The sequence below is a fragment of the Rhodnius prolixus genome, unplaced genomic scaffold (assembly GCF_049639745.1).
Source record: "Rhodnius prolixus isolate KJV_2025 unplaced genomic scaffold, Rpr scaffold_4, whole genome shotgun sequence".
NCBI lineage: Eukaryota > Metazoa > Arthropoda > Insecta > Hemiptera > Reduviidae > Rhodnius > Rhodnius prolixus.
The window spans coordinates 23,553,295-23,579,841 of NW_027411614.1; the positions used below are offsets into that span (position 1 = coordinate 23,553,295).

The window sequence follows — 26,547 nt, forward strand, 5'->3', positions numbered from 1 at the left end:
GCATGGATATTACCATCGGTAAATCGAAATTATTGAAGGTATTAAAGGAGGAAAAAAAATCGGTTGACAGTAAATTGACCTAAGATTAAGAAGGTCTCGTTTTAAATATTTAGGAGGAAAAACGAATGGATACCAAAGCTACTAAAATGGCAGTGTATCGTATCGTTACTGAGTCATCCTGGTTAACCAGGTAGGGAACATGCTCGGTGAAGAAATTCATCGGGAAGTTGTTTGAAGAATGTAGTTGAGGTTTGCGTTTTAGAACAATAGATAAATAAAATCGGGATACAATACCTCTCAAAATTCGAGGGTAAGAGGAACGGTAGGAATTAGAAGTACAAAAAATTGCAGGTAAGAGCTAACAATAAGTAGTCAGCAGTGGGGGATAAGCGACTTCTAAATGAAGTTTAAAAAGCTGGAATTCCGAGGAAAGAAAATTACTGGCTACAAAGCTTCCTAAAATAAACTGATATAGCAGACGATTTATATATACAGGCAGAAATAAAAAATCTATCGAGAATAAGGATATGGCCCTTATCATATGGGCAATTGTAACCTGATTGTAGGCACCAGAAAAAATAAGTTGTTTAATGCTGCATACCCATAGAACAATAAAATTTATTAATTTAGAAGTGCACTTTAAAGTTAAAAAAAATAAGTAGAATAAATTATGGTTAATACAAAATTGCAGCTCCTCGTTTGATTTAAACAAACTTAGGCGATTGTTCTATAAGACCAGTTCACTGCTTTGTACTATCTTTAATTATTATTGCAAGGCTAAACTTGTCTAAAACCCGCTGTAGTTGAGAATACTTTGAAGTATTCTTTGCGGATCTTCCTCCAATTTATTGCTAATAATATATGTTTTATACTTGTTAAACACTTATAAACATTATTTATTATGTATGCTTAAAAGTAGACCTTTTCTTTTTTTTATAATTTGAACTATTGGATGGAGCTCCTGAAAAAATGCTAATGTCTAACGTTTCATTTGTCATAAATGAGTCCTTACCACTGCATTTACAAACTTAGTATTTCAAGTAAATGACTCAAGTAAAACAAATCTTTTTAGTGCCAAAATTAGAATTTGTAAAAACAAAGAAAAGAGTTTAGTTAACACTTCTCCTTTTAGACATAAGAAAACTTAACAAAAATGGCTGGAATAACTTCAACATACATAAATTTATTTTAACAAACGTATAATAAAAGTTGTAGACATAACAAAACAATATAAAATTCAAGAAAATGATAATAAATAAATAAATATTAACAATTAAATGTAAAAGATGTAGGTAATATTGTGATAATGGTTTTTCACGTAAAAGAAAATGTGAAAAGGTACAATTAGAAATTAATATTGTGAAATATATCATAAATATTTAAGCAGACTAAAATAAAATATGCAATAAATGATGCTAAAAAGTTTCAAAATATTTAATTTAAATTTTATTTTCTCAAAAATTTAAATTTGTATAGTTTCTACTGTTGCCTCAAATTTTCTTTATACGAACCTAGGCAAAAAAAAGAGGAAAGTTTGCACTAATTACAAATTAAGCAAATCGTTCGGAATTTGAAGATATAAAATGCTCTTTTTATACTTTGCCTTAAAATGCCAATTAATAAACGAATAAAGGTCAACTGAATTACACTGAAAAATAAATCAACAATTGGTTTAGGTATGATAAAAATGTTACAATTTCATTATTCAGAATCGTAACAATCTAAGTTTGCATCGATAATTGGTAGTGGCTTCCCTTCGCTTTCAAGCCACTTTTTTGAATATAATTCAGCATTGAAATAAGATGTACCCTGAAAACAAATTTCGTCAGTATGAGGAAAGTAAAACAATCTTTGAAAGTTGCTTTCAAAACTTATAACTCATAAATCAGTTATTTAATTAGTAAATTGTTTACCTTTAATAAATAATGCAAAAAATTATTATCCATGGATCAAGCAAGCTCCTAAACCTCAAGCCAAAATGCATTACAATGACTAGAATATTATTGAGTGTTTATTGCGCTAAATATGAGCTTAATGGTTTCAGAATAAACAAGCTATGTAAGTATTGGAGAAGTTATTCTATTAAACACAAGCATTAACAAAGAAATTATTTCAACAAAAAATCACAAGACAGTATTCACAGAATACCGATTGTCCTTGCTACAATTATCTAAATGTAGTGCTGAGCAAGTTTTTGTATCAATTCGGCTAATGATATTTTCATGAATCATTAAATTAAGTTTTTTCGATAGTTGAAAGCGAAAGTAAAACTCAGGTTATCTAATTACTTATGCTCGAACTCGGATTCGTAACTGATAAGATGAAAATGGAAAGTAGGTAGGTTTTATTTATGTTCTTAAACAGGGAGGATTATTTTTTGTTTCTAAAGATAATCTCAAGAGAATGTATGTAATTAATAATGAAGTAACTATCAAAAGTGCCTATTAGTTATGCCAAAACAACTAATTCTGAGCGTCCCAAGATTAAACACTGAGTATGTCAGCGTTAGATGGCACACAGGCAATGAATCTTTGCTCCTACAGAAGTGACTAGCCTATTTCCCCCCTGCTACTTGTCGAACCTGATATTACAAGTAAAAAAAAAAAGCTGATCTCAGTTAAGAATAAAGAAGTTGCAGAACAGAAAATGAGTTATGGTTTCACTAAAATTAAAGTCTCACACTGTTTTCTGATGAAGTTCAAATCGTTATCTTGATTTCCTTCCCAGCAAAAAAAAAAAAAAAAAATCCCAACCAAACCAAACTCATTTCATTGGTAACGAGAGAGCACATTTTCTGGCACTACGTTTTTAGATGTCAAAACAAACATCCCTAACATTGGTCATCATGCTTGTTGCATAACTTAAACGAGTTAAAGATTTGGACTGAAGCACCGACTGGAAGTCCTGACTTGTAGGTTTATGTTTCTCACCACTACCACCATTAACCTCTCCCCCCGAACATGCAGCCTCTTCACTTAGTGTAACTTTCTTAAAATAAAATAAAATAAATAAAAAAGATGTTTACTTGGTTGCTAGAGAAGAACATTGAACAAAAATCAAGCACAATATTGTTTGCGATACCTTTAATAAAAATACTTATTTATTAGTAAATAAATACCTAAAATTAATTTTATAAATGAACTTTATTAATTAAAAAAAGTTTAAAGAAGTAAAATGCTAATTTAATGTTATTTAGATAGAAATTTTTTTGAGGTTGTATATATTTATCCTCTGGTTTAAACTTTCTTTTTAACTATAGAAATATTTGACATTAAAATAATCCAACAGCACGCCACTTTCTTCTAATTTTACATCACTTGTTATTAGGATTCCATTTGTTTTAGTTACACACCGACACTGGAAGTCAAATTTTAATTAATTCATTTATCAAGAAAGAAAATTTATCTCCCTAATTTCGGCGAAAAGAGTAGTTAAGAATAGCGACGAAAAAAACACAGATATAAAAATACGTTTACAATAACACTGATAATAAAAAATATCCTGACAGACAGTACCCTACTTTTTTAATTTTTGCAGTATAATTTGTACTAATGTAAGCAGTATTGTTGCAATTATTATTAATGAAAACTCCTTACAATATTAACATTAAATTCTTTCTTTTCTAGTACAAAAAATTTCGTATTCTGAAAATGATATTCCATTAAAATGAAGATGCACCAAAACGATATGCAGGCACAAATTTATGCAACCAAGCTTTGTATATCCGACAATATTTCCGCAAATGTGGTTTACTCCAAAACTTGTACTCCATTTCTAATTAGAGCACTATTGGAATCCATTTTCTTCTCTCCTGATCTAAACTTTTCTTACAATATGTTCTAACGATTCTTATCACAAAAAAAAAAAAAAAAAAAAAAAATTAAAACAATAATTAGAACATATCCGAACAAATATTCTTATGCATGAGGTCTGAACATCTGTAATCTTGTACCTTATCAGCTTATCTAACAACCATAATAAAAATGATACGATGAAATCTGCAATTATTTAAGAATGATCGAAAATAACAATAAGGAGAAATAAACAATATTTATTTTATGAATAAATGATCCCAAGATTAAATTTAATTCAAATCTTTCTCTTAATTTAATTAAAATCACCACCAAATCCAAACCTTTTGTAAACATTCAATACCATGCTTGTAATTATGTTAGAATTAAACAAACACCAATCCCATACCAACACTTACATTATCAAAAAGTTAGGGTTAACAAAACAATAACGGCAATATTAAAGCATTTATTGCGATATAAAAACTGATTTCTTTTAACTATCACAAAAGAAAGCATGAGAAATCAAACTAAAAGTTTATCTGCTTAACACTAGTAATTTTAGGTAATTTTACAATATTACTTATTAATTCATAGTTACCCACCTGTTTAACTATGTTTGGATATGTTAAGCAAACTTTGTCCCATTTAGGTGGGGGTTTTATGGCTGAATTACAACATGATAGATCCAAAAGAAAATCTCTCGTATACTGAGTAATTCTAACTGAAATATAATTGTAAAAATATAATTAGAATGGGAACATACCAAAACTGTTAAATGAAAATCATATTCCAGTATAATTTCAACGTACATTTAAAAATGGAAACTAAATAATAAACTAAAACATTCGAATGGAAAATAAATCTGAACATTAAGAAAAAAAATGGTAATATGGAACTATTGTAATCCACAGGCCAACTCTAAACCCCATCATACACATACTCCCTAATTTGAAATCTTGTAGACGCCCTCATTCTGTGAGCAAAGCCTGTCATATATAGAGTTTCGTAACGGATTTCTTTTGTAGCCGCTCAATACCAAATATATAAACTACCCCTAAAGTAAAACCGAAACAAGAAATAAATAAATATCAAAGAAACAGAAAACTTCAAGACTAGTTTACTTTAAATTATTGTGGGCTTAGAATTATCCGTTGTCCTGACAATTAGCCACTCATTTCTTGCCAAGACCATTTAAGAGATTCTAGATCTCTAGCTTTCTGGAATGGAGATGCAATTTATAAATTATGTTGACTTTTGAGTTAACAATTTAGAGCTAAAGAATGGAATACTCATATCCTCTCAACAAATATTTCTGATTAAAACAGAATATTATTTTTTTCCTAAAAATTTTACCATAATCTCTCAAAAATTCAACTCCAACCAAAGAGAAAAATTCAATCCCTCGAACTTTGAAATTAAATTTTCTTTAAAAATTCTAAGTCAAAATCAAAATTGTATCGGGCATGCGCTGTTGCGGTTCAAAGGCAACCGATTTTCTGCTGACAGTGCTGATCATTAACTTCGTTAAGTGTACTAAGACTCAAACATTTGAGAGCCAAATTATATTACGTGCTTAATGGTTTAAATGCGCTTGAGATAGTTCAATAAATAGTTCAAAGTGAGTCAAGTACTGTTACTATGGAATTCAGCACGATATTTCACTTTTATCCCAATAACCATCCTACCAACAATATGAATAAGAATTCTGTAGTCTAATTTCAAAATCTAATTTTAAAATAAGAAGAAATTAAGAAAAAAAAGTATTTGTAAATAACAAAATAAGATAAATAATCATATAATGTTTTTACAGTCAACAAAACACGTACATTCAATTTTTGTAGAAATATATAGACTAAGAAAAAAATCTCACCTGATGACCTTTTCTGCAAAACACATTTATTCTCATAGTTGTCTGCTTTTATCGATTCGTTCTTATGTTCGTTTGCTGGTTCGGGATCATTACAAATTATATCTAATTCAGCAGCAGGTGGTTCTAAAAATATCGTATAAGAATTTTTATCCAATAATTGAAGCTCATAATATAAATTGACTTTACTAGCTAAAGATTCTTGTTAAAATTAAAAAAAAAAATTCTTTAAAATACAACTAAGATGAAATCTTAATTTCAGATATCAATGCAATTTATAAACATTGAGATAAAATGTAAACATGTATTTTCAATGTATTTTTGATATAAACTTAGAATCTAAAGTGAGGTAAAATGGAATACCTATTTAAATTAATTAGAAAATTAAAAATTATTAATTAATTACCTGCAACAAAGGAGGAGCCTACTTTATTGTTTATTTGATCAGGTACTCTGAAACAATCAAATCAACAAAAAATGGATGAAAGTATGAACACTTTCTTGTCTCCTTGTTAATTTAAAATCATATTTTGCACAAATTTGAAATTTAATGTCAAAATTTTGTAAAATAAAGAAGTAAGCCTGGCAAAAAGCATTCCCTACAATCGATTTTTTTCGGTTTATGTTCGATAAAGAAGTTACTAATTACATCATATAATTGGAACATCGAAGATACAATAAATTAATTTGAAATATAAAAAAAAAAATAATTGGCTCTATTTTGAGAAAATTATTCTTTAGATTATTAGTTATGGTTGCTTGACTTTGCCCAAAACCGTAAATGACCCTCCTGATGGTGCGCAAGCGAAAAATACAATTAATTTTTCTACGGCTTTCAAAATTTCATTGGTACTGACTAACACAATTTCTACAAATCTTTTTTTTTATCCTTCCGCGAAGACCAAACATACATTATCGGTGAAGACACAATAATGGAAACAATACAATCTAGGAAGAAAATAACTCAGTGGTTAGTATATTACCAAGCGGAGATCTCAGGTTCAAGACAACTTGCCCTTAGTTTCTTCCTCCTAGAATCATTTTACAACTTACTATTCGGTGATTAGCAAGAGAATACTGTCCGGAAATTGGCACTGCGCTGAGAAAGCACCAAGTAACTTTTTTTGCCAAGTATGAAATAACTTGTTGGTATTAAAACTGTCCGGTAGGACAGTTGTATAAGGGTTGACCATCAAAAACTGCACGAAAAAGTGTAACGTTGAAAAACACCCAACTTTGACAATTTTTTTCTATTTTTCTATAAAAGATAAAATTCCCAAATTTTCTTTAAATCTTACTCCAAATTCTCCTTTATAACTATAATTTTTTTGCAACCACCCAGATCTAATAGGTTTCGAGAAAAAAGTTGCCGAAAATGAGCAAAAACGGCTTTTTCAAAAAATGTTCTTGTTCTTGTTCTTCTTCTTGTTCTTGTTCTTGTTGTTACCTTTTTTGTAAACAACGTAGCGCCTAAACGCGTGAACCGATTTTCATGAATGAGGTGTCATTCGATTCGGAACTTTATGTAGATGTGCCTTTTGGGGGTCTCGGCCCTGTACATCGAATGGGAGAGGAGTTAGCCCCCTTTATGTAAGGCCCCCTCCAAAATTATTATTACTAATTACTCTGTAAATCTTGGCCCTATTTTGATAAAATTTGGTAGGATGATAGGGTTAGGGCTCCCCTACCTAACAATAGAGCGACGATCTGCTCTTACACTTGTTAAGGGGAAGTATAGCAATCGTTTCAAATTATCGACACGTGAACCGATTTTCATGAATGGAGTGTCAATCGAATCGAAATTTTGTACAGATTTGTACTTTAAAAGTCTCGACGCTATGCCTCATAAGGAGGGGAGTTTGCCCCACCCAAATAAGGCCCTTTCTAAAACTATTATTACCAATATTTCTACAAAGCTTAACCCGATTTTGATAAAATTTAGCACGAAGAAGTGATTAAAGCTCCTCTACGTGGCTGTGAAGTGCCATCATGCTCTTACACCTACTAAGAGGAAGTACTGCAATCGTTAAAATTATCAATGAGTGAACCGATTTACATCAATGAATTGTCGTTCGATTCAAAATCTTTGCCTTTTAGAAAGAAGTACTGTAATCGCAGTTTATTTTTCTTGCTCCTCTTAAAAGGAAGTACTGAAATCGCAGTTTAATTTTGCTATTTACGTACAAATACCTTCCTATTTTATATAAAAAGGCTTTCTCAAAAAAATTGTTATTGAGGATGGTTTGGGGACCGCAACTATAACCATTCTTTAAAAAGATCTCTCCAGTGGTAGTTACGGTTCCGATTTAACACCTTATCAGGTTATAATGATAGAATAGCTTATTCCAAATTTTAAAAAAATCCAATCTGTAAAGCAGATATGTAACTTTGCTAATAGACAAAAAGGAAAATCTGTCCAAAAGGTACAAAAATCTCCTTAACAAAAACTTACAGTTTAAAAAGTTAAGTATAAGGGTTGATTAAACGCCAAAAGGTACACAAATCAGCAAGTACCCAACATTTCATTAATACTTCATTGATATTATTTAAGTAATTTTACCGCATTAATTTTCATTAATATTTTTTAAGAATTTATTAGATGTCACATACCCTTATGCTGGCCAGTTCATTCATAATAGTTATAATTGTGATAAAATGTATATTATATCTTCGTATAAATAGGTACTTTATTTTAACTCTATTCCAAATTATTCTTCTGATTCTGAAGTTGTCACATATACATGCATGTTAAATTAGAAAAAGACAAATTTAGAGTCGGCCACTGTTTAAATTTGAATCACGGAGGATTTAAAGCAATATTTCAGTCTTGAATTCGTCTTACCGAAATATTCGTGAGGACAAATAACACACAGTTAATAACAAGTAGATTATTCAACATTATTTATTCATTTCTCAATTGTAATTTAATTTAGTTCCCCTAATTTTACTTATGGTAAAATACTGGAATAATTAGCTGTCCTAAAAATATGCATATCTTATTTATTTTATATTACATATACACAACATTATGGGAAGAACACCTAGATGGAGAATGTAATTGAAGAAAACTATATTATTTGCGATAAAGCCAGATAATTATTACCTATTATTATAAACGTTTGACTACTTCATACAATAACAATTACTTTAATCGAAGAATGAACTTAAACCGACGTTTTTTATGTAAAAATAAAAATAAATAAAATCATAGATGTATGTTGGTGTAAGCAATTTTTAAAAAAGTTTATGAATTTTTTAGCCTCATATTTTTTTATTTTTTATAACGTTTTCTTTTTCACCAGTGATTAATAGTTTGATTATTATAGATAAATAGATATTACAGTCAATCTAAGTTAAATGGTGTGCTACTTGAACAAATATTTTGTAGATGAAAATGGCCAGCATAAGGGTATGTGACATCTAATAAATTCTTAAAAAATATTAATGAAAATTAATGCGGTAAAATTACTTAAATAATATCAATGAAGTATTAATGAAATGTTGGGTACTTGCTGATTTGTGTACCTTTTGGCGTTTAATCAACCCTTATACTTAACTTTTTAAACTGTAAGTTTTTGTTAAGGAGATTTTTAAATAAGTAGTAAACTCGATACCTCTTAAGAGAGATTATTTAGCTGCAGCTTTGAAGTCCATCTAAAAGCAACTTTCCTGTGAAAACTTTTCATAGAAGTGATAGGACTGTTCTAGGATCACACATACATACACAAGTTTCTGCTATATATTTTGAATTAAATTCGTTTGTACTATTAAGAATTTCAAGGCTGCACTCAATGTGATTTATTTTATCTCATTGTGCAAATAAATCCCTTATTCAGTTATCACTTGTTTCATTCAGAGAAAGGTAAAACATTCAATTTCGGCTATTTGTAGATACAGTTTAAAACTTTCATGCTATGAGCTTAAAGCAATTCTTATTAATATTTGCAGTTTGGAAGCCATCACAATAATCACTTCATAGTGAAGTCTAACCACTTTCCTTTCCAAGAAGAGCTCTTAATCGAACTTTCCAAGAAAATGTTACAAGTTAAAGTAAAAACAAATATGCAACTAATACACTAAGTTCAAGGAAAATATTTGGAGCAAATTCACAACTAAACCCTAAAATAAATGTAAAAATTAATTCATGTAATCCAATTTTGGTAAAAACATAACTGTGGCATCTAAAGCTAAATATCAAATTTTATTCTGTGCAATTTTTTTTGTTAATAAGTTGCAGTAAATATACACTGTAGATATACATATGTAAACTCAACATCTATAATAACCTGCACAATTACAATTACCTTCTCTTACTGGTAGAGTAAACCAAATTAAAGCTTTTATGTACTTACTGAGTTTCTTTAGAAATGAACTTCACTGTATCCTGACCTGTATTCTTGGCTGCAGTTTCTAAGATAAGTTTGGCCCACTAAAATTTAAAAATAATTTTAGTCACACTAAATTTAAAAAACTTTCAATTATTTGAAGAAAAGGCACTTTGTTTGATAATGCTCTCATACTGTTAAGGTATGATGATTTATAAACCAGAAATAACAATATATTAAAAGATAACATTAAATAAAATTAACAATAATTTTTAAAAGAATTTAAAATTAAAGGTCCCAAAAGATTTACTGCAGTGATATAATTATTATAGACTTTATCAAATAAATTATAATCATTAAATGTACCTTTAACCAGTCATGATCGTCACTTGAAAGTCTAATTGTTTTGCCTGCGACTACCACAGAGTGGCGGTACTGCCATACTTCTCTACCATAATTCGGGCTGTTTGTTTTTCCTGTTCATTTTTTAAATAATATTAAAATATTATTCTCTCCCTCTCACATACACACACATACACAACTCTTACCTAAGAATTGGTGAGCTATTTAATATATTCAAAAAAACTTTATTACTATTAATTTCAGTTGGACAAGAGCAGTCAGGCTCGAGCAGTCACAGTGAACGGACGTTTATTTGTGTGAGCTATTTGATTTGGTTTTTAAGTAGTTTGAAGTGTAGATTTTATAGTTTTTCTCTATCTAAAAGTTAGGTGATCTATTGTGGAAGTATTTAACTATAAAAAAGTGAGTTCTTATAATTTATTTTGAATAAAAAAAGGAAAGTAAAGCTGATTTAAAATGGAAAAAACTAGTAATAATGCATTGGCTCAACAAAGTCAAAGTACATACGATAGAAGTATTGAAGATCGTAGTGTAGAGCGGTGTGGAGGGGGCTCTGATAGTATCAATAATGTATTAGCAAATCTTCAAGCTCAATTGTCACGTATTGGATCAGATATAAGTAGTCTAAGATCCGAAGTAAGTTCGGCTAAAAACGAAAATAAAAGTGTCATAAAGGCTGTTTCAAATTGTGAAGAAACTTTAAAGCAACAAATTATAGAAATGAAAAGAAATCTGATTGATAACAACAAGGAAATATTGGCAGTTAAAAAGGAGAACTTGTCTCTGAAAGGTGAATGTACCAATTTAAATTCTAAAATAAATCAGATGCAGCAATTGTTTTATTTTAATGGTATTAGAATCCTAAATATCCCAGTCACCGAAAATGAAAATTTGTTAGATATAATCTCAAAACTGAGTGAAGTGATACAGTTTAATCTTAATAAAGACTTTATAGCTACATGTTTTAGATTGAACAGACGAAACGATAGCAATCCCCCTCCTATTATTCTAAAATTTATGAAGAATCACGATAAAATTGAATTTTTGAGATTAAAAAAATTGAAACATGATGTACTCAATTCAAATCTATTTTCTGATGTTTCTCCAAATAAAAAAATTTTCATAACTGAAAATATGTCCCCGCATTATGCGAAGTTATATAATATGTCAAGAGAATTGGTACGAAATAACGTTTTGCGATATGCATGGTTTAGAAATAATAAGTTGTTTGTCAGAGTTAAAGAGAATTCTCCTTCTCATATTATTGACAATACCGAAGACCTCAGTAAAATTACTGAACAATGTTTTACGGGCGATGATCATTCCGAATATGAAGAGATTGACACCGATTCATCCGTGAGAAGTGGTCAAATTCTGAAGTCTGGAAAAAAGAGGAAAGTTAAGGTGTTTTCAAGAACTCGACCACAAGCTGGCTCTATTCAGCGGTTTTTTCGACCCTCAGAACAAAGCGCACAAGAAGAGAGGAAATAGGGAAGAGAGAATAAAGGATCCAGCATTTTTGGTAAATAGTGTAAAAATCGGTTATTGGAATTGTAATGGTTATAATAATAGTATTGTTTCTATGAATAATGAGGAATTTGAATTGATTAATCAGTTAGATATTTTATGTTTATGTGAAACTTGGCTCGCAACTACGAAATTTTATTTGCCTAAAGCATTGGATATATTTGATGTAATTTCAACACCGGCCACTAGAGAGCAATCTATTGGTAGACCAAGTGGTGGATTAATGATATTTTTAAAGAGATCTGTAGTTACAAACATTGAGGTTCTAAGTTCAACTAGCTGGTGGATGTTTATTAAAGTAAAAATTAATCATGAATCATATATTATAGTTAGTGTTTATTGGAAACCCAATGTCGATAGTTCTATTATAGATTTATTTAAACAAGAGCTTACCGATCTTTATTTAAATAATATGAATACAAAATTTATTGTAGGCGGTGACTTTAATTGTAGGATTTCTTCTTTGAACTCGTTTGATGAGGATGTAATGTTTGAAAATTCAAAACTTAGTGGAATAAGAGAATCTTATGATAAAGTGCTTAATAAAAAAGGTGAAAGATTATTAAAAATAATGGAAGATGTGGGCTTTATAGTTTGTAATGGCAGATTTAATAAGGATCTCCCAGCTAGATTCACATTCATTGGTAAGTTAGGTTGTAGTGTAATAGATTTAATTTGGATAAATTCTTTATTAATTAATGCTTGCTTAGAATTTGAAGTTAAATTTGTGTCTGCCCATTCTGATCACCTTTTAATAGTTTTATATCTGGATATTAATGTTGGTAATAATGTAGTTGATAGCAGTTTGTATGTTAGTGATAGATATAATTTGTTAACAAAATTTAATAGAAATGAAGCAAATTTTTTCCAATTTCATGGGTTTGTAAATGAATCTCCTTCTATATATTTTCACAGTGATTCCACGGATGAATTGTATGAGAACTTTGTGAATATAATTAACATGGGTATGGAGAAGAGTGGGATTATTAAATCTTCTATTGTCGATGTCACTAAGAAAAAAACTTCAAATAAACCCTGGTTTAATGGGAATTGTTACAGGGCTAATAAAGAAGTAAAAGAGTGCTACAAGAAAGCCAAAAAATCTCACTTTATCGGGGACAGGTTAACTGATTTTCTTAAAGCTAAACAAAATTTTAGGAAAATAATAAATTCCTCCAAAACAAATTATTTTGAAACTCAAAAGCTTAAATTAAATAATATTAATAATAGTAAGGATTTTTGGGAGACCATTAAAAGTCTTAGGGGATCCAGTCGAATAATTAACCACATTTCTCTTAAAGAATGGGAAAAGTTTATAAGAAATATCCAGGTTCTTCCAGTTTCGCCAGAAATTAAATATTTTACAGTGTCACATCAGGAATTGGACGCTCCCATAACAATAGAAGATTTAATGCTAAGTATCAAAATGAGCAAAACCAATAAGGCCCCGGGTTGTGATAGCATTATAAATGAATCCCTCAAATACTTGCCTTCAAAATGGACACATTATTTGTTGAATATTTTTAATAAAATTTTAGAAGAAGAAAGTATACCGAATAGTTGGGGAAAGATAAAGTTAAAGATGCTCTTCAAGAAAGGTGATCCTTCCGATCCCCTCAATTATAGAGGTATTTCATTAATTAACTCCGTAGTTAAAATATTTACGCAAATTATTTACAATAGGCTGAGTAAATGGGCACAAGATCAAATGCTGCTCCCAGAGGAGCAAATGGGGTTTCGACCGGGAAGGGGGTGTAGAGATGCCATTTTTACTCTTTCTGCAACGATTAATCTACAATTGAGATTAAAAAGGAGAAAAGTTTTTTGTATTTTTGTAGATTTCCGCCGGGCGTTTGACTCTGTGTCACACCCAAAATTGTGGGCAAAATTGCACTCATTTGGATTTGATGGTAAGTGCATGAGGAGTATTCGAGATCTTTATGAGAAGGCTTACTTTAAGGTTGATATTGGTGGATGGACCTCAAATGAAATTAAAGTTAGCCAGGGGGTTCTCCAAGGGGATAAATTGAGCCCGCTCTTATTTGCGCTCTTCATTTCAGATATTACTGAATATTTTGAGAGGAACGGTGCGAAGGGTTTAAGCATAAGCTCGGATAGAGAGATAAATCTCCTTCTCTATGCGGACGATTTAGTAATTTTAGCCTGGTCATGGTCGGATGCTCAAAAGAAATTGAACATTTTGGAGAAGTATTGTAGTGAAAATTTGTTGGAAGTAAATATCTCTAAAACTATGGTAGTCCCCTTTCACAGAGGTAAGCTGGGTAATCTGCATGATTTTTGTTACAATAAATGTAAACTGCCACTGACAAATTCCTTTAATTATTTAGGTGTAACCTTCGCATCTTCAGCCAAGTTTAGAAAAGCTGCTGATACATTGCACTGTAGAGGAATGATGGCTATTCCCCAAGTGAGAAAATTGATTTACATGGGGAAACCGGAGACCTGGGAAAGCAGATGTCGCCTATTTGATGCCCTTGTTAGGAGCATTGTGTTGTACTGTTGCGAGATATGGGCGCTTAATTATGTGGAAAAAATTGAGAGGGTACAATTATATTTTTTTAAATCTCTCTTTTTACTCTCGCGCTCTACTCCTGACTATTATGTCAGATTGGAAATGGGGAGAAATCATATTCAGGTACAAGTCTTTAAGCAGGCTCTCTCCTGGTGGCTACATATCTTGGAAATGGAGGAAAACCGATTGCCAAATATTTGCTACAAAAGATTGTGTGAATTTTCTTATAATAATAATATTCCTTTCAATTGGGTTGATTCTCTTAAGAACTTTCTATATACTATCGGTGCTATGGATATTTGGGACTCACAGAATTCTAATCTTATAAAAAGTGAAATGAATAACTTAGTAATTAAAATGAATAATCACTTACATAGCCGGGACATAGAGAAGGTAATAAATTCTCAATATAACCCTCTATATAGAGTAATATGTAATTACAATTTGAAAAACCCAATTTTACAAATTAAATGTAATCTAACATTTTTACAGTTTGTTATTCAATTAAGATTGGCGGGAGAGAAATATATCAGATTCTATATAAAAGATAAAAAGTATGTATTTAACTCTGCAGATGTTTGCCCATTGTGTATGAGAGAGACTGATAACTTAATACATTTTTATTTATGCTGTAGATTGTATGCTGATTTACGAACCAAATATATTAACAAACATATTGGAGATCATTTACAATTCCCACCTGAAGTGAAATGGGAAAAGCTATTGATGGTTGAATCCTTCCAGAAAATTAAGGATTTATTTATTTATACTAAGGATTGCTTAAAACTGAGAAATGATTATTTAAACCAGCAGTCGATTGTATAAATAGGGTTTTGAAAAGTTTATTTCTAATGGATGGGCAATTTTTTTTTTTTTTTTTTTTTTTTTTTTTTTTTTTTTTTTTTTTTTTTTTTTTTTGGTAATTCTATCACTATTTTTATTTTTATATATATATTTTTTATTAGTACTATTATTTTTATTTTTATTTTATAGTTTATTTTTTATTTTATAATATTTTTATTAGTTTTTCAGATACTTTCTCTGAATCCTCTAAGGATATTTATCATGGATAGTTTCTCATCAAGTATTTTGTTTATTTATATTTTGTTTTATTCTGCATATGTAATAATTTGCATTTCTAAAAGAGAGAAATAATTTAAGTTAAAAGATTTCCATTAAATAAATATTATTATTTTTATTTTTATATACATACATTAATACTTTGTACTTTTATATTATATTTTTCATAAGCTATATAATATTAATCTTTTTATGTAAGTTTTTTTTTTTTTTTTGAATATTTTATGTAATCTCTGTTCAAGCAAGACTCCTTGTCATAAGTATGCATTTACTTTAGACAAATAAATAAATAAATAAAAAAAATAAAGTTGGACAAGAGCACTCATAGGGCAAGAAGGAATGAACAGGCAGATACCCTGGCGAAATATACGGCAATACATACTGTTTTAAAAGAAAGACCCACTAATACCATCTTACATATCTTTACAAAACATCAGAAGAGCGCATCGTATGTGAAATAGGATGAACATTGGGGAACTTCACAGAGACGTACAAGTGTATTTGAACTGAAAGCCCAGATTACAAAGTAACCCAAATACTAGCTGACCATGGGAAGTTTAGAGAGTATCTGGCCCGTTTTGGTCACTTGGACTTCGCTAGTTGTCTGTTACTATAGCAATACTTCCCCTCAACAGATGAAAGAGCAGAAATGCGCTCTTAAATTCAACAGGGAAGCTCTAATCCCTTCATTCTGTCAAATTTGATCAAAATCAGATAACATTTACTGTTATTGGTGAAAATAGTTTTAGAGGGTGCCAGACATAAGTGGGGTTAACTCCCCTCCCTTTAAATGTACACAGCATCGAGACCCCCCCCCCCCAAAAAGGCACATCTAAATGAAATTCCGAATCGAATGAAACCTGATTCATAAAAATAGGTCCGTGCTTTTGGTGCTATGTTGGTTAGAAAAAAATTAACCACAAGAATAAGAACAATTTTTTGAAAATACCGTTTTTGCTCATTTTTGACAACTCAAAATCTATTAAATTTAAATAGATTTGCCCTAAATTATAAGGAAAATTTGGGAATTTTATCATTTATAGAAAAAGAAAAAAAAATTGTCAAAGTTAGGTGTTTTTCAACGTTACGTTTTTTCGCGCACTTTTTGATATACAGGGTGACCAGGTTATATGCTCACCCAATTTTTTTTTTAAACGGCGGGAAATTTCGAAAAAATAGAAAACACGTATTTAATCATTTTTAGTCTGAAGTTTTAGTTTAGACATTGAACTGAAATTTGTTTTTCATATTTTTAATTACCATAACTTTTGAAAAACTTAACCGATTTAAAAAAAATGTATGTATTTGGTTGTTTTTTTTAGGAGCTCAAGTACTATAAAAATATGCAAACTAAAAAATATAATGTTCCGTTTGAAAAAAAAGTTGGATGCTGTATCTCGGGAAATTGGGGTTTTAAAAATGGACCATCAATGAAAATAAACCAGACTAAAAATGATTAAACACGTGTTTTCTATTTTTTTTCGAAATTTCCCGCCTTTTTAAAAAAAGTGGGTGGAGCATATAACTCTGGTCACCCTGCTGTATATTAGGCGCCAAAATAATCGAGCTAAAATGTTTTGTGGTTCTGGGTTCAATTCTACGCCTGCGCTTTGGATTTTATTTAATGGTTATTATGAAAATGTAATAGTAAAGCATGATTGCTAGTCGCCCCCTTTCGCGACCCCTAATTTGGTACTTGGATGTAAAGACCGCCAAAAAAAAAAAATCTTTACTTTTTTATATTATATAAAATTTATTTTTCAAGAAAATTAACGTATGTTGGAAAAAATAAGCATTTCAAGGGAATGGGGCATAATTTCATTGAACTAAAAAAAAATTACTCAGAGCTTGTTGACTAGAGAACCAAAACTCGCTAAAATATTACAATTATGAAAATATAAAAGTTCAAATTGACTTTGGCAGAACCAGTTCTTAGCGATGTTATTTGCAAGTTAAGAAAATGGTCTTTCTGGTGAAAGCACTATCTGCTTTTCTCCTTCTGAGCTGCCAACAGAATTACACCAATTTGTGTTCTTTCCAGAAAACTCTAATCAAATATTCTGGTGGAATCCATTTTGTAAGAAAGGTGTGTGGAACAAGATAGGTTTTGTCTATTCAAAGAAAATAAACATTCGAGAATGTGGAATCAATTTTCCTCTTTCGCTTTCCACGGAAAGGTAAACATGGGAGGTTAAATTATTTACTGAGCTTTGCAATAATCTTCTATCTTTTCAAATATTTCTTAAAAGTGAACTATTGGTGAGTAGAGAAATTACAGAACTACAAAACAGAGAACTCCTACAGTACATAGAATTTATAAGATTTTGCAAACAAAACACATTCCTACATTCGCTATAGCGTTTCCAATTTAAGGTTTTTAATAAAGAAAAGAAATATCCTACCAGTGCTATTAGCTGCTATAGGTGTACTGTCATCTGAAGCGCTGCTATTTAAACTTGAATTTGAACCAATATCTTTCTCCATTTCGCGTATTGGTGAGGCATTTCTTTTAATAGTCTCTTCTATTAACTGTTTTGCATAACTGGAAAAGATTTAGTTTTATTAGGAATTTTATATTTAAAAACAAACATTTTAAACCCCTGTAGATTTAGATTTGTAAGAAAATGGCTATAAGGGCCAAATCCTATGAGACCTAAAAAATTTGTAGTAAAAGAAACCTCATACAAGAGAAATGATTAGCTTACTGATACTAAGCCTGAGTTTGGGACTCAACCAATTAACTACTCTTTAAATTTTAGGATTATCATCTGTAATGAAAAACACTCTTTAGAAAGCTTTCGAGAAGGCTAAAGGCACAATGAGCACTGATGTTAAGAACCCATCAAACAAATAAAAATACCAAGGTGACATATTTTTCAATGTTTTAACTCCCTCAGTTGATGATAAATTGTTCTTTAACTTCCAAATTTTATAAATATTTAATTGCCTTCAATACTATTATATAATTGAGTAACATAAAGAATATTGCAGAAAATAGTTGTCCAAAGTTATTACAAAAATTAATATTCTCTAAAAAAAAAAAAATTAATAATACCTACTTAGAAAAGAAAATGGTGTACCAAAAATATAAAGGCACGCGATGTTACTCCAACCGCACTGTAAAATAAAAAAAAACTCAACTGTTCGAAAAATTCTCATTTGGGCGGGAAATTACGATTGGCATTTCATCAAAGCGCAACAAAATCTATCCCCCCTCCAAAAAAAACACTAGTGGATCACGTGCTAAAAAAATGAATCTAGTTTCTGATGGAGAAAAAAGCGCGCCTTGTTACTCTCAGTCATGCCAAGTTAAAGGAAATGAGGAATTAAATAAGAAAATAGTGAAGGCAGCGCCGGAGGTTGTTCGCAACACTTCTTTTTTTTCAAAGCTCGATGGCATAATGAGTATAATAAATTTGGCTATAAAAAATATTTTTTTGTAATACGAAATGCATATTTTTGGCAAAGGTACATAGCGTTTAAGCTATACAATGATTCAAATGCAAAAGTGAAAAATAAAATCAATAAAATATAATAATTACGTAATAAAATACGAGAATAGTGTAGTCCAATACTTTCTTTTATAAATAGTAAAAAAAAAAAGAAGCAAAATGAAGTTATCATTACAGATATTTTCTCTTCCCAGGACCTACTTAGAGCTCACTGTTAGGTGATAAAACAGTGTTGTCTTCAACGAGAAAGCTCCTCAAACGTTAACGCGCCTTTAAAATAAAATATTATTGACATTCCACTAATTTTTATTTTTAATTCTTGAAAAAACTGGTGACATTTGAATAAGAATCAAAAAATGCTTTATCAAATTCACTCGATGAAAACTGGATTTCAGGGCATACAATTAATAAATATCATAATTTAAAAACTCACCATTAATTCCAATGTTGACTGAAAGCCAATCAAAAAAATTAACCAGTGTCAAATCGTTAAGATTTTATACAGCCAACAGATTTATTGAACAAAATTAATTTTGAATATTAACAGATATTTTCAAATGAAGCATATAAAGTTCAGAATAAATAAGAAACGGTTCGATCAACCTATATTCAAAAGAAAGAAATATTGTTCAACTTCTTTTAAACACAAAATAACTTCACCACTAGCCCATTAGACAATTCTTCTTTCCAAAACTACTATTCTTTCGACAACTCTATAAACTTTGCAAATATGACTTAGAATTATTTGTTTCTACGAATGTTTTTTTAAAATAATAACTATTTCCATCATTAAAGATTTTTAATAAATTACCATTCTGGAGAAATGTTCAGATTCCTAGAAAACGTGGTTTGTTCCTTTTAGATTTATTTTATAGAACTGGATAATTAGAACAACAGTAGGATATAAACATTTATCACACACATGGATTGTATTCAAGAGACATAATAAAAGTCCATACAAGTTCTGTAAGTTGTGTCTTTCTTTCAAGGAAGTTGTGAAATAATACTTGAGATAGCTTTTCATTTGAGTAACTAATAATAACGAAAATCTTATCAAGATGTTAAATGACTGAACATCTTCGTAAAATTTAAACTTTACAATTTTTAAATACTTCAACAAAAATGAATAACTACTATAACAAAATATCTTAAAAAAATGAATAATACTTACTCTACTTTTTCTCCTTCTGGACCAGTTATCTGGACATTTCTTTCTTTGGCACCAGGACTAACTATAATGTACACAAAAATTAAAACGATGATTTTTTTTTTCAAAAATAGGATTCAGATTGTAGAATGCTTTTAACATTCGGGTAGTGTATAAATTCTTAAATTATTTCAATGTTACATTTTTTTAAAAATTGAAATAAATTAGTTGGCGCTAAGCAGAATTAACGTGAAAACGCTAAAGTGCGAATTTCATGAATGAAATAACTACTTATTTTTATTTAAGAATTAGGTAAATAATAAAAAATAAAGATTTGACAAATAAATGAAATATAAAATAAAGCACAAATACGAAAAAGCGTGTATGTACAGTGAAAATCTTCCTACTAAAAATAATAATAATGATAATGATAATAAAAAAATGCACTGTAAAAAGCTCCGGGCGCCAATAACCTGAGATGTTGACGCGCCTTAAATAATGATTAATGAATAATAATAATAAATCCAGCTGCTGGCCCTTAGATTTTCTCTTCCTAGGAGCTTCTTGACAGCTGACACTGTCATTTGATAGACAGTGTTGTCTGTGAAAAGAGTACAAGAAGGCCGGCAGTCCACTAAAAAAAAAAAAAAGCTCCGGGCACCAATGACCTCAGATGTTGACGCGCCTTAAAAAAAAAAAGGGCCTAGCTCTGTGCAGGGTGACTGAGATAGTGAGAGAAAACAGAATTTCGACAACACTTCAATTTAAAACTTCAGTATTTTAGAAAGTTAGATTGAAAAATAGTATTCAGTATTTTAGATCGAAAAATAGTTGCAAACCAAAATTTATAATTTTTATATAGTGTTAATAATGAATCACAAAGTCTTTTTGTTTAAATTTAGGTACAACTCGATGAAAAACCACTTATATTGCCGAATTATTTCCCTAGAAATGAGTCTATGGTTTCTTAAAAATTTCAACTATTTAATTTAAGATTTATCAAACTAGAATAATTCGAAAAACATTTATCTGATAGTTGACTACTTCATGCAAAATAATAGGAGCGTTTATTGTACAAGTTGAATATCAATTAAGAAGATTCAATTACTCAAGACCATTTCAATTTTTTTTTCTCAAATGTAATAAAACGTATTAATGAATTACGGCTGATTATATAAACAGGTGCACCAATGAAGTATATATAAAAAAAACAAACAAACATTGTATTCAATAAATAACTAACGTTTAAAAGTACAAAAACATTCAAAAAAGAAATGTTTGTTAAATGAAGAAAGTGCCGAAAACAATAAAAATCGCAATAATTAGAAATGCAAAAATAAGTCAATAATAAAAATGTTAAATCATAAATTCATTCGATCATAACAATCAATCATGCAAAACATGGTTCAAAATTAGTTCTAAGTGAAAAGCTTATTTAAATGAATTGCAGAACATTAATCTTCATTTTCCTAAATTAATTACATGCATTTTTAAACAAATGCTTGAAATTGTATTAAGAAATAATTCTTAATCGTTTAATAGGCGAAGGAAGTTATAAATGTTCATCAAAAAAAGTTGCTGATGTAGATTTTCAAAAGAAAATCTTTCTCATTGTGAATTATTGCACAGTAGTTGCTTGATTTAATAATGATATCCGTTCAAGAGAAAAAGTAAAGTAATCGCCTATTTTTTTCAGGCAGGGCTTAACGTTCAACTACCAATTAGGTAACATGGGCAGGTTACTTTACTGTAAACATGTTTTCAGACAAATAAAAAGTAATTAAGTAGAACTGGGGATCTCCTAATTATAAAGCCACGCTCATAACCACTAGTCCAACATCCGTAGTTATATAATTTGGGAGAGTAAGTTATGTAATTATTTTCCAAACTGCCAGGTTTGTAGTTCTTAAACGCGTGTGTCATCGCTAATTGGGAATTTGAGTTCTAGGGGTTTCAATTTAATTTCTGTTTAGATCATCAAATTTGGTAGCCATTTTCGGAAACTGTTTCTGTGAGCAGTTTAGTGAATCGTTCTCCTTGCACTTCGGATTCTATTACAAACCATTTTGGGATTTTCTTGGTACAGTCAACTAACAATTAGCCATTGTAATAGACCCAAAACACTCAGACAGAATAAGTTCCCTTTGAAGGCAATACTCTACCTGGTTGTTCTCAGATTAAGTAAAGAAGAGAACGGAAAGAAGGTGTAGCCCTGAACACTAGGTCCTCTCTTTGGAACCTTTTCAGAGATGAAATGATTAAGTAATAAAATTATTAGAAATTTTTATTCTCGAGTACCAAGAGAAATGTTGCTGGAATCCACTCTCATTGGTAGTCTAGTATTAAGAAGCATAGCGATAGTACGCGATAATTTTCTCTGGGAAGAATTGAAAAGGAAAAAGGTCACTGATCACCTTGGTGTGTGGCAAAGATCTGTCTAGGTAACGATCATGCCTCAACCTGAGTAAAAATAAAAGGGATCTTGGGGACTCAGAAAGCAAATGAACAAGCTAGGACTGAGACGCGACAGCAATTACGAATTCTATAGAAGAAAAGATGAAATTCTAATACATCTTCAGACAGTCAGCGATGTCACTATCTAAATTAGATTTGACACCTAGAAAGTTTCTAGGTGGTGGAAGATGACATATTCTCACTGGAACCAAGGATTATCCAATTACAAAAAAATACAATCAGAGAGTTGCTGAGTATTCTACAATTTAATCTGAAAAATCACGGATCTACAACATTTGAACACCACATTCTTGAAAGATCAGAAGAGAAAAATCCAAATATATTCACGTCTGTCAAACTAGTAAATCCGTAGATAAATCTGTATGTTAAGTAATAAACTAGAAGATGTGTGATCTTCATAGCCAATCTGTTCTTCAGGTAAATCTATTCTGATTCTAAATTTCTATGTAATTGCAACGTTATGTACAACTTTGTTTCTTTCCATCCAAAATTTAAATTGATATCATATCTTCTTACAAAAGATGTATCAGTTATTTCCAATTTTCTTTTTTAAATTCAGAAAGCAATATAAAAGTTGCTTAATCAATCTTTTCACCAATAATAATAGTAGCTGCTTGTTTTAGGGCTGCGTCTATTGCTTTTGATTGCGACGTGAGAATATTTAACAAAGTTAAAACAAGTATCCTATGTTTCAACAAGTTCTGTTTCAACAAGACTCTCTTTTGCCAAGCCGATTTATGGACAGCTATTTTCTGTAGCAGCTATGCATCGATATTTTATTCTAGGAAATAAATTAAATTATATTTTTTAGAAATGCTAGCTACAATTTAAACGATTGAACCCTAAGAAATTTGAGTCTCAAATTTAAAGCTGGAATTTCTTGTGTTTTGCAGTTAATACACAATATAAAGTATATTTAATTTTTCGTTTGTTAAAGAATTATTAAAAAGTTTCATTTAAAAAGCTCATGTTAATAATCAATACATGTATATGTTAAAAAATATCTATCAATAATCAAGCATGGGATGCACGTAATGAAGCATAATATTATCGCCAACATTTTAAAGGCATGAATACAAAAAAAATTATATTCTATCAAAACTTTTTTGCGAAATTGAGGTGATTTTACCTCTTTGGAAAGAGATGACAGTTTCACTCAGTTCTTCGATCATATGCACCCTTCTTCCTTTGATTCCCATCACTATTAAAACCGAATTTAAAAATAGTTTCTAAATTATTTACATTAATAGGAATGTTAATCAAATTTCTATATTGTTTTTACATGGAATAATTATCTTAATATATATGTATTTATGTCTATAATTAAAACTATGTAAGTATATATATATGCCACATTTTTCATAGTTCGTTTGAATTTATTTTCCTGAAAAGGAATTAATCGATTATAAATTATCACATAATACAATTAAAAAATTAACAGTGGTTTACAAAATAAAATCAAAGAAATCGACTTTAAATAAAAAAATAAAATGTCTTCACTTCGGTACTGCATATATATGGGTTTATTAACAGGTACATGTAAATATATTAGCTAATTAACATCACAAACTACCTATTACTTTTAGTATTCAGTATACTAAAAAATTATAACTATCAGTTTGTATATGATCTAACTTTGTAGCATAAAATATCAAATCAATTATAGATACTACATTTATAATAAAAAAAACTTATGGACCTCAAAACCCGTGTAAATCACCTAATCACAAAATCCTGTTATAGTCTGTTGGCATTACTGTCAACAAAATGAGTGAATAATTTTCTCATTGACCACCCCGGAATTTGTAGGCCTGTGTTTGCTAATATGTATGTATTAATTTTTTGGCATTATTCTTCAATTCAGGGTACACATTATACCAATTGGTCAGTTTTTAAAAATTGTTTAATATTAATTATAAAAAATAAAAATTGTATTTTTATTTAACAATATAACTAAAGCAAGTTAATAACTCCTTACCTTTACCGGAATCAGAATTACGAATTACTACTTCGTCTCTGTAGTAGTTTTTGCCAGGTACTTTGGTTGGTGAGCTGTATTTTCCAGATGACTTGATAATTTCACCAGGGCTAAGAATTGTAGCAGCATTACTCACCGGGGAGGCGTCAAAACCGTCATTTACCTGAAACAAACGTAAGCAGTTTTTGATAATTATAAAATGAAGGATAAGTGATAAAGAAGTAAAATCACTGAACTTACTTCAGGAATGCTGCATCTCGTCAGATAGTATGCGTTGACTGAAGCGCATACTGTCCACTGCATAGCTCGTAACTCTATTAAATTTAAGAGGGTTATTCTAACCCCAAAGTCAACACCATCATCCTTGCTTCCGTTTCTAAAGTGACCGAACGCTTTATCTAACTTATCTGTAAAGAAATCCAAAGTTACTTAAGTAATGCACTTATTGCATTATCAGAAAAGAAGAGGAATTCTATAATTACACTACTTTTTACCTTTGTAACTTTCCTCCAATCTTTGGCCAAAGATTTTCATTTTCGATAGTAATGTTGACGTGTAATACGCAATTTCATCAGACAGAGATTTTCTTGAAATAGCTGATGAAACTGCATCTAGAAGCAGTAGAATGTCTTCTACCGCTGGCATTTCAAATGAAAGTTAAAGATTTAACAAAGTTAGTGCATAATAAAAATATTTCAATATATAATACTTACACGCAACAGATATTTGGCCCGGAACTTCTGAGGTTGGATGTCTGGTTGTGGGCATGATTTTTAGAGGCTTGGGTTTTTCGATTTTTTTCACAGCCTTGGTGCTTCTTGTGGTCATGATCCTAGACCTAAAAAGAATTGATTGGTTAATAAAATTGATAATTTTAAATGTTTAAATCACAGATTATCTTAGAAAGTTAAATGTTTAACAATGCCAAACATAACTTATTTATGCGAGTATTAACCCTTTAACTAAAACTCATCACAAAACACTGATAACATACTCAGTTCTGCGATCAGCAGTATGTGTGTGCTAAATGAATTCAGATTTTATTATTTAAGTAAACCATGGTTGAAATATTATACTTTGAACCATTCTGATCCTGACAATAAATACGATATTTATTACTATCAACATTACAATAATCTTACTGTAATTATAAACATCAAAACAAAGGCTTAAAAGTAGGAAAACATTTAAATTTCTTTGGAAACGTTTCTTGAATAAGAAATATAAATGTATAATCAACTGCATGATAATTGTTGATTCACACAATTTCTCAATGGACATTTTATAGCTTAAGCCTTAACCACATACCTTAAATACTTCTCTCTTAAGAAATAATTCTGATGGCGAGGTTTCACTCACATTCTAGGTTACGATGAAACCTACCTACTTTCGTAGCATATTCTTATTTTCCCTAATCACGGACGTTTTTTCTAAATATATTATAAATATACATCAAAGCAATTGATTTTTTTATAAAGTATACACGAATTAAAAAATAATACTCAAGTTCAGTTTAACTCGTGATATCTTGAAATAAGACATATGTGCACCAGGCCCTTCCCTGGCAAATTTATTTAAAAATAATATGTCACTAATAAAGATTTGTACAATAAAATCAGTTATTCAATTGAATGAGTTGGATTTAAATATTAGTATTAAGTTCAAAATATTCTAGATGGAGAAAGCAATGATTTAAAAAAATTATTAATAGAAATAATCAACAGGCTTCTATAATTTTTTTTAAATATTATATTAGTTCAAATTCCTTCAAATTTCACGACTAATTTATACAGAGACTCGTAGTTGATGTGTAAATACAATAAACTCATTAAATAATAATCAATAAACTCTTTAAGAAACGGAAATATAACATTTGAATAAAAATTAAATTGTCCTGCTTTCTTGATACTGATATTACTGGAAACAAAAATTCGAATTTCTATTAATCTTGCCCTGTTTATCACAAAAAAAGTTATTTTTAATTAATGCTGTTATCAAAGCATTTA

General features: G+C 29.9%; 1 protein-coding gene across 4 annotated transcripts; it reads right to left on the reverse strand.

Annotated features, from left to right (window-relative positions):
* Positions 1-1,163: 1,163 nt before the first annotated feature.
* Positions 1,164-26,004, reverse strand: mxt (Eukaryotic translation initiation factor mextil). 4 transcript variants are annotated; one of them, XR_012459792.1, is made up of 15 exons: positions 25,850-26,004; positions 25,255-25,379; positions 25,036-25,179; positions 24,782-24,948; positions 24,542-24,704; positions 23,693-23,764; positions 20,113-20,173; positions 17,892-18,031; positions 10,353-10,462; positions 10,014-10,090; positions 6,068-6,114; positions 5,665-5,787; positions 4,397-4,515; positions 1,914-3,357; positions 1,164-1,809 (listed from the first exon to the last, which is right to left on the reverse strand). XR_012459792.1 is itself a non-coding variant. In XM_074132504.1 (14 exons), the coding sequence occupies exons 2-14, from the start codon at positions 25,367-25,369 to the stop codon at positions 1,702-1,704; spliced, it is 1,446 nt and encodes a 481-aa protein (XP_073988605.1). In that variant the 5' UTR covers positions 25,370-25,379; positions 25,850-26,004; the 3' UTR covers positions 1,164-1,701. The 4 variants fall into 4 exon arrangements, 3 of the variants coding, with proteins under 3 accessions (XP_073988605.1, XP_073988606.1, XP_073988607.1); XM_074132504.1 differs by lacking the exon at positions 1,914-3,357; XM_074132505.1 differs by lacking the exons at positions 1,914-3,357; positions 23,693-23,764.
* Positions 26,005-26,547: the final 543 nt, after the last annotated feature.

What these genes read in the sequence shown, in the direction of transcription:
- mxt (XM_074132504.1), bottom strand. Translation starts at nt 25,369, where the DNA reads ATGACCACAAGAAGCACCAAGGCTGTGAAAAAAATCGAAAAACCCAAG. An exon ending in ACGATCATGACTGGTTAAAG is followed by an intron (nt 10,091 to 10,352) that starts GTACATTTAATG and finishes TTTAAATTTTAG; the next exon opens with TGGGCCAAACTTATCTTAGA. An exon ending in TTTGCAGAAAAGGTCATCAG is followed by an intron (nt 4,516 to 5,664) that starts GTGAGATTTTTT and finishes ATTATATTTCAG; the next exon opens with TTAGAATTACTCAGTATACG.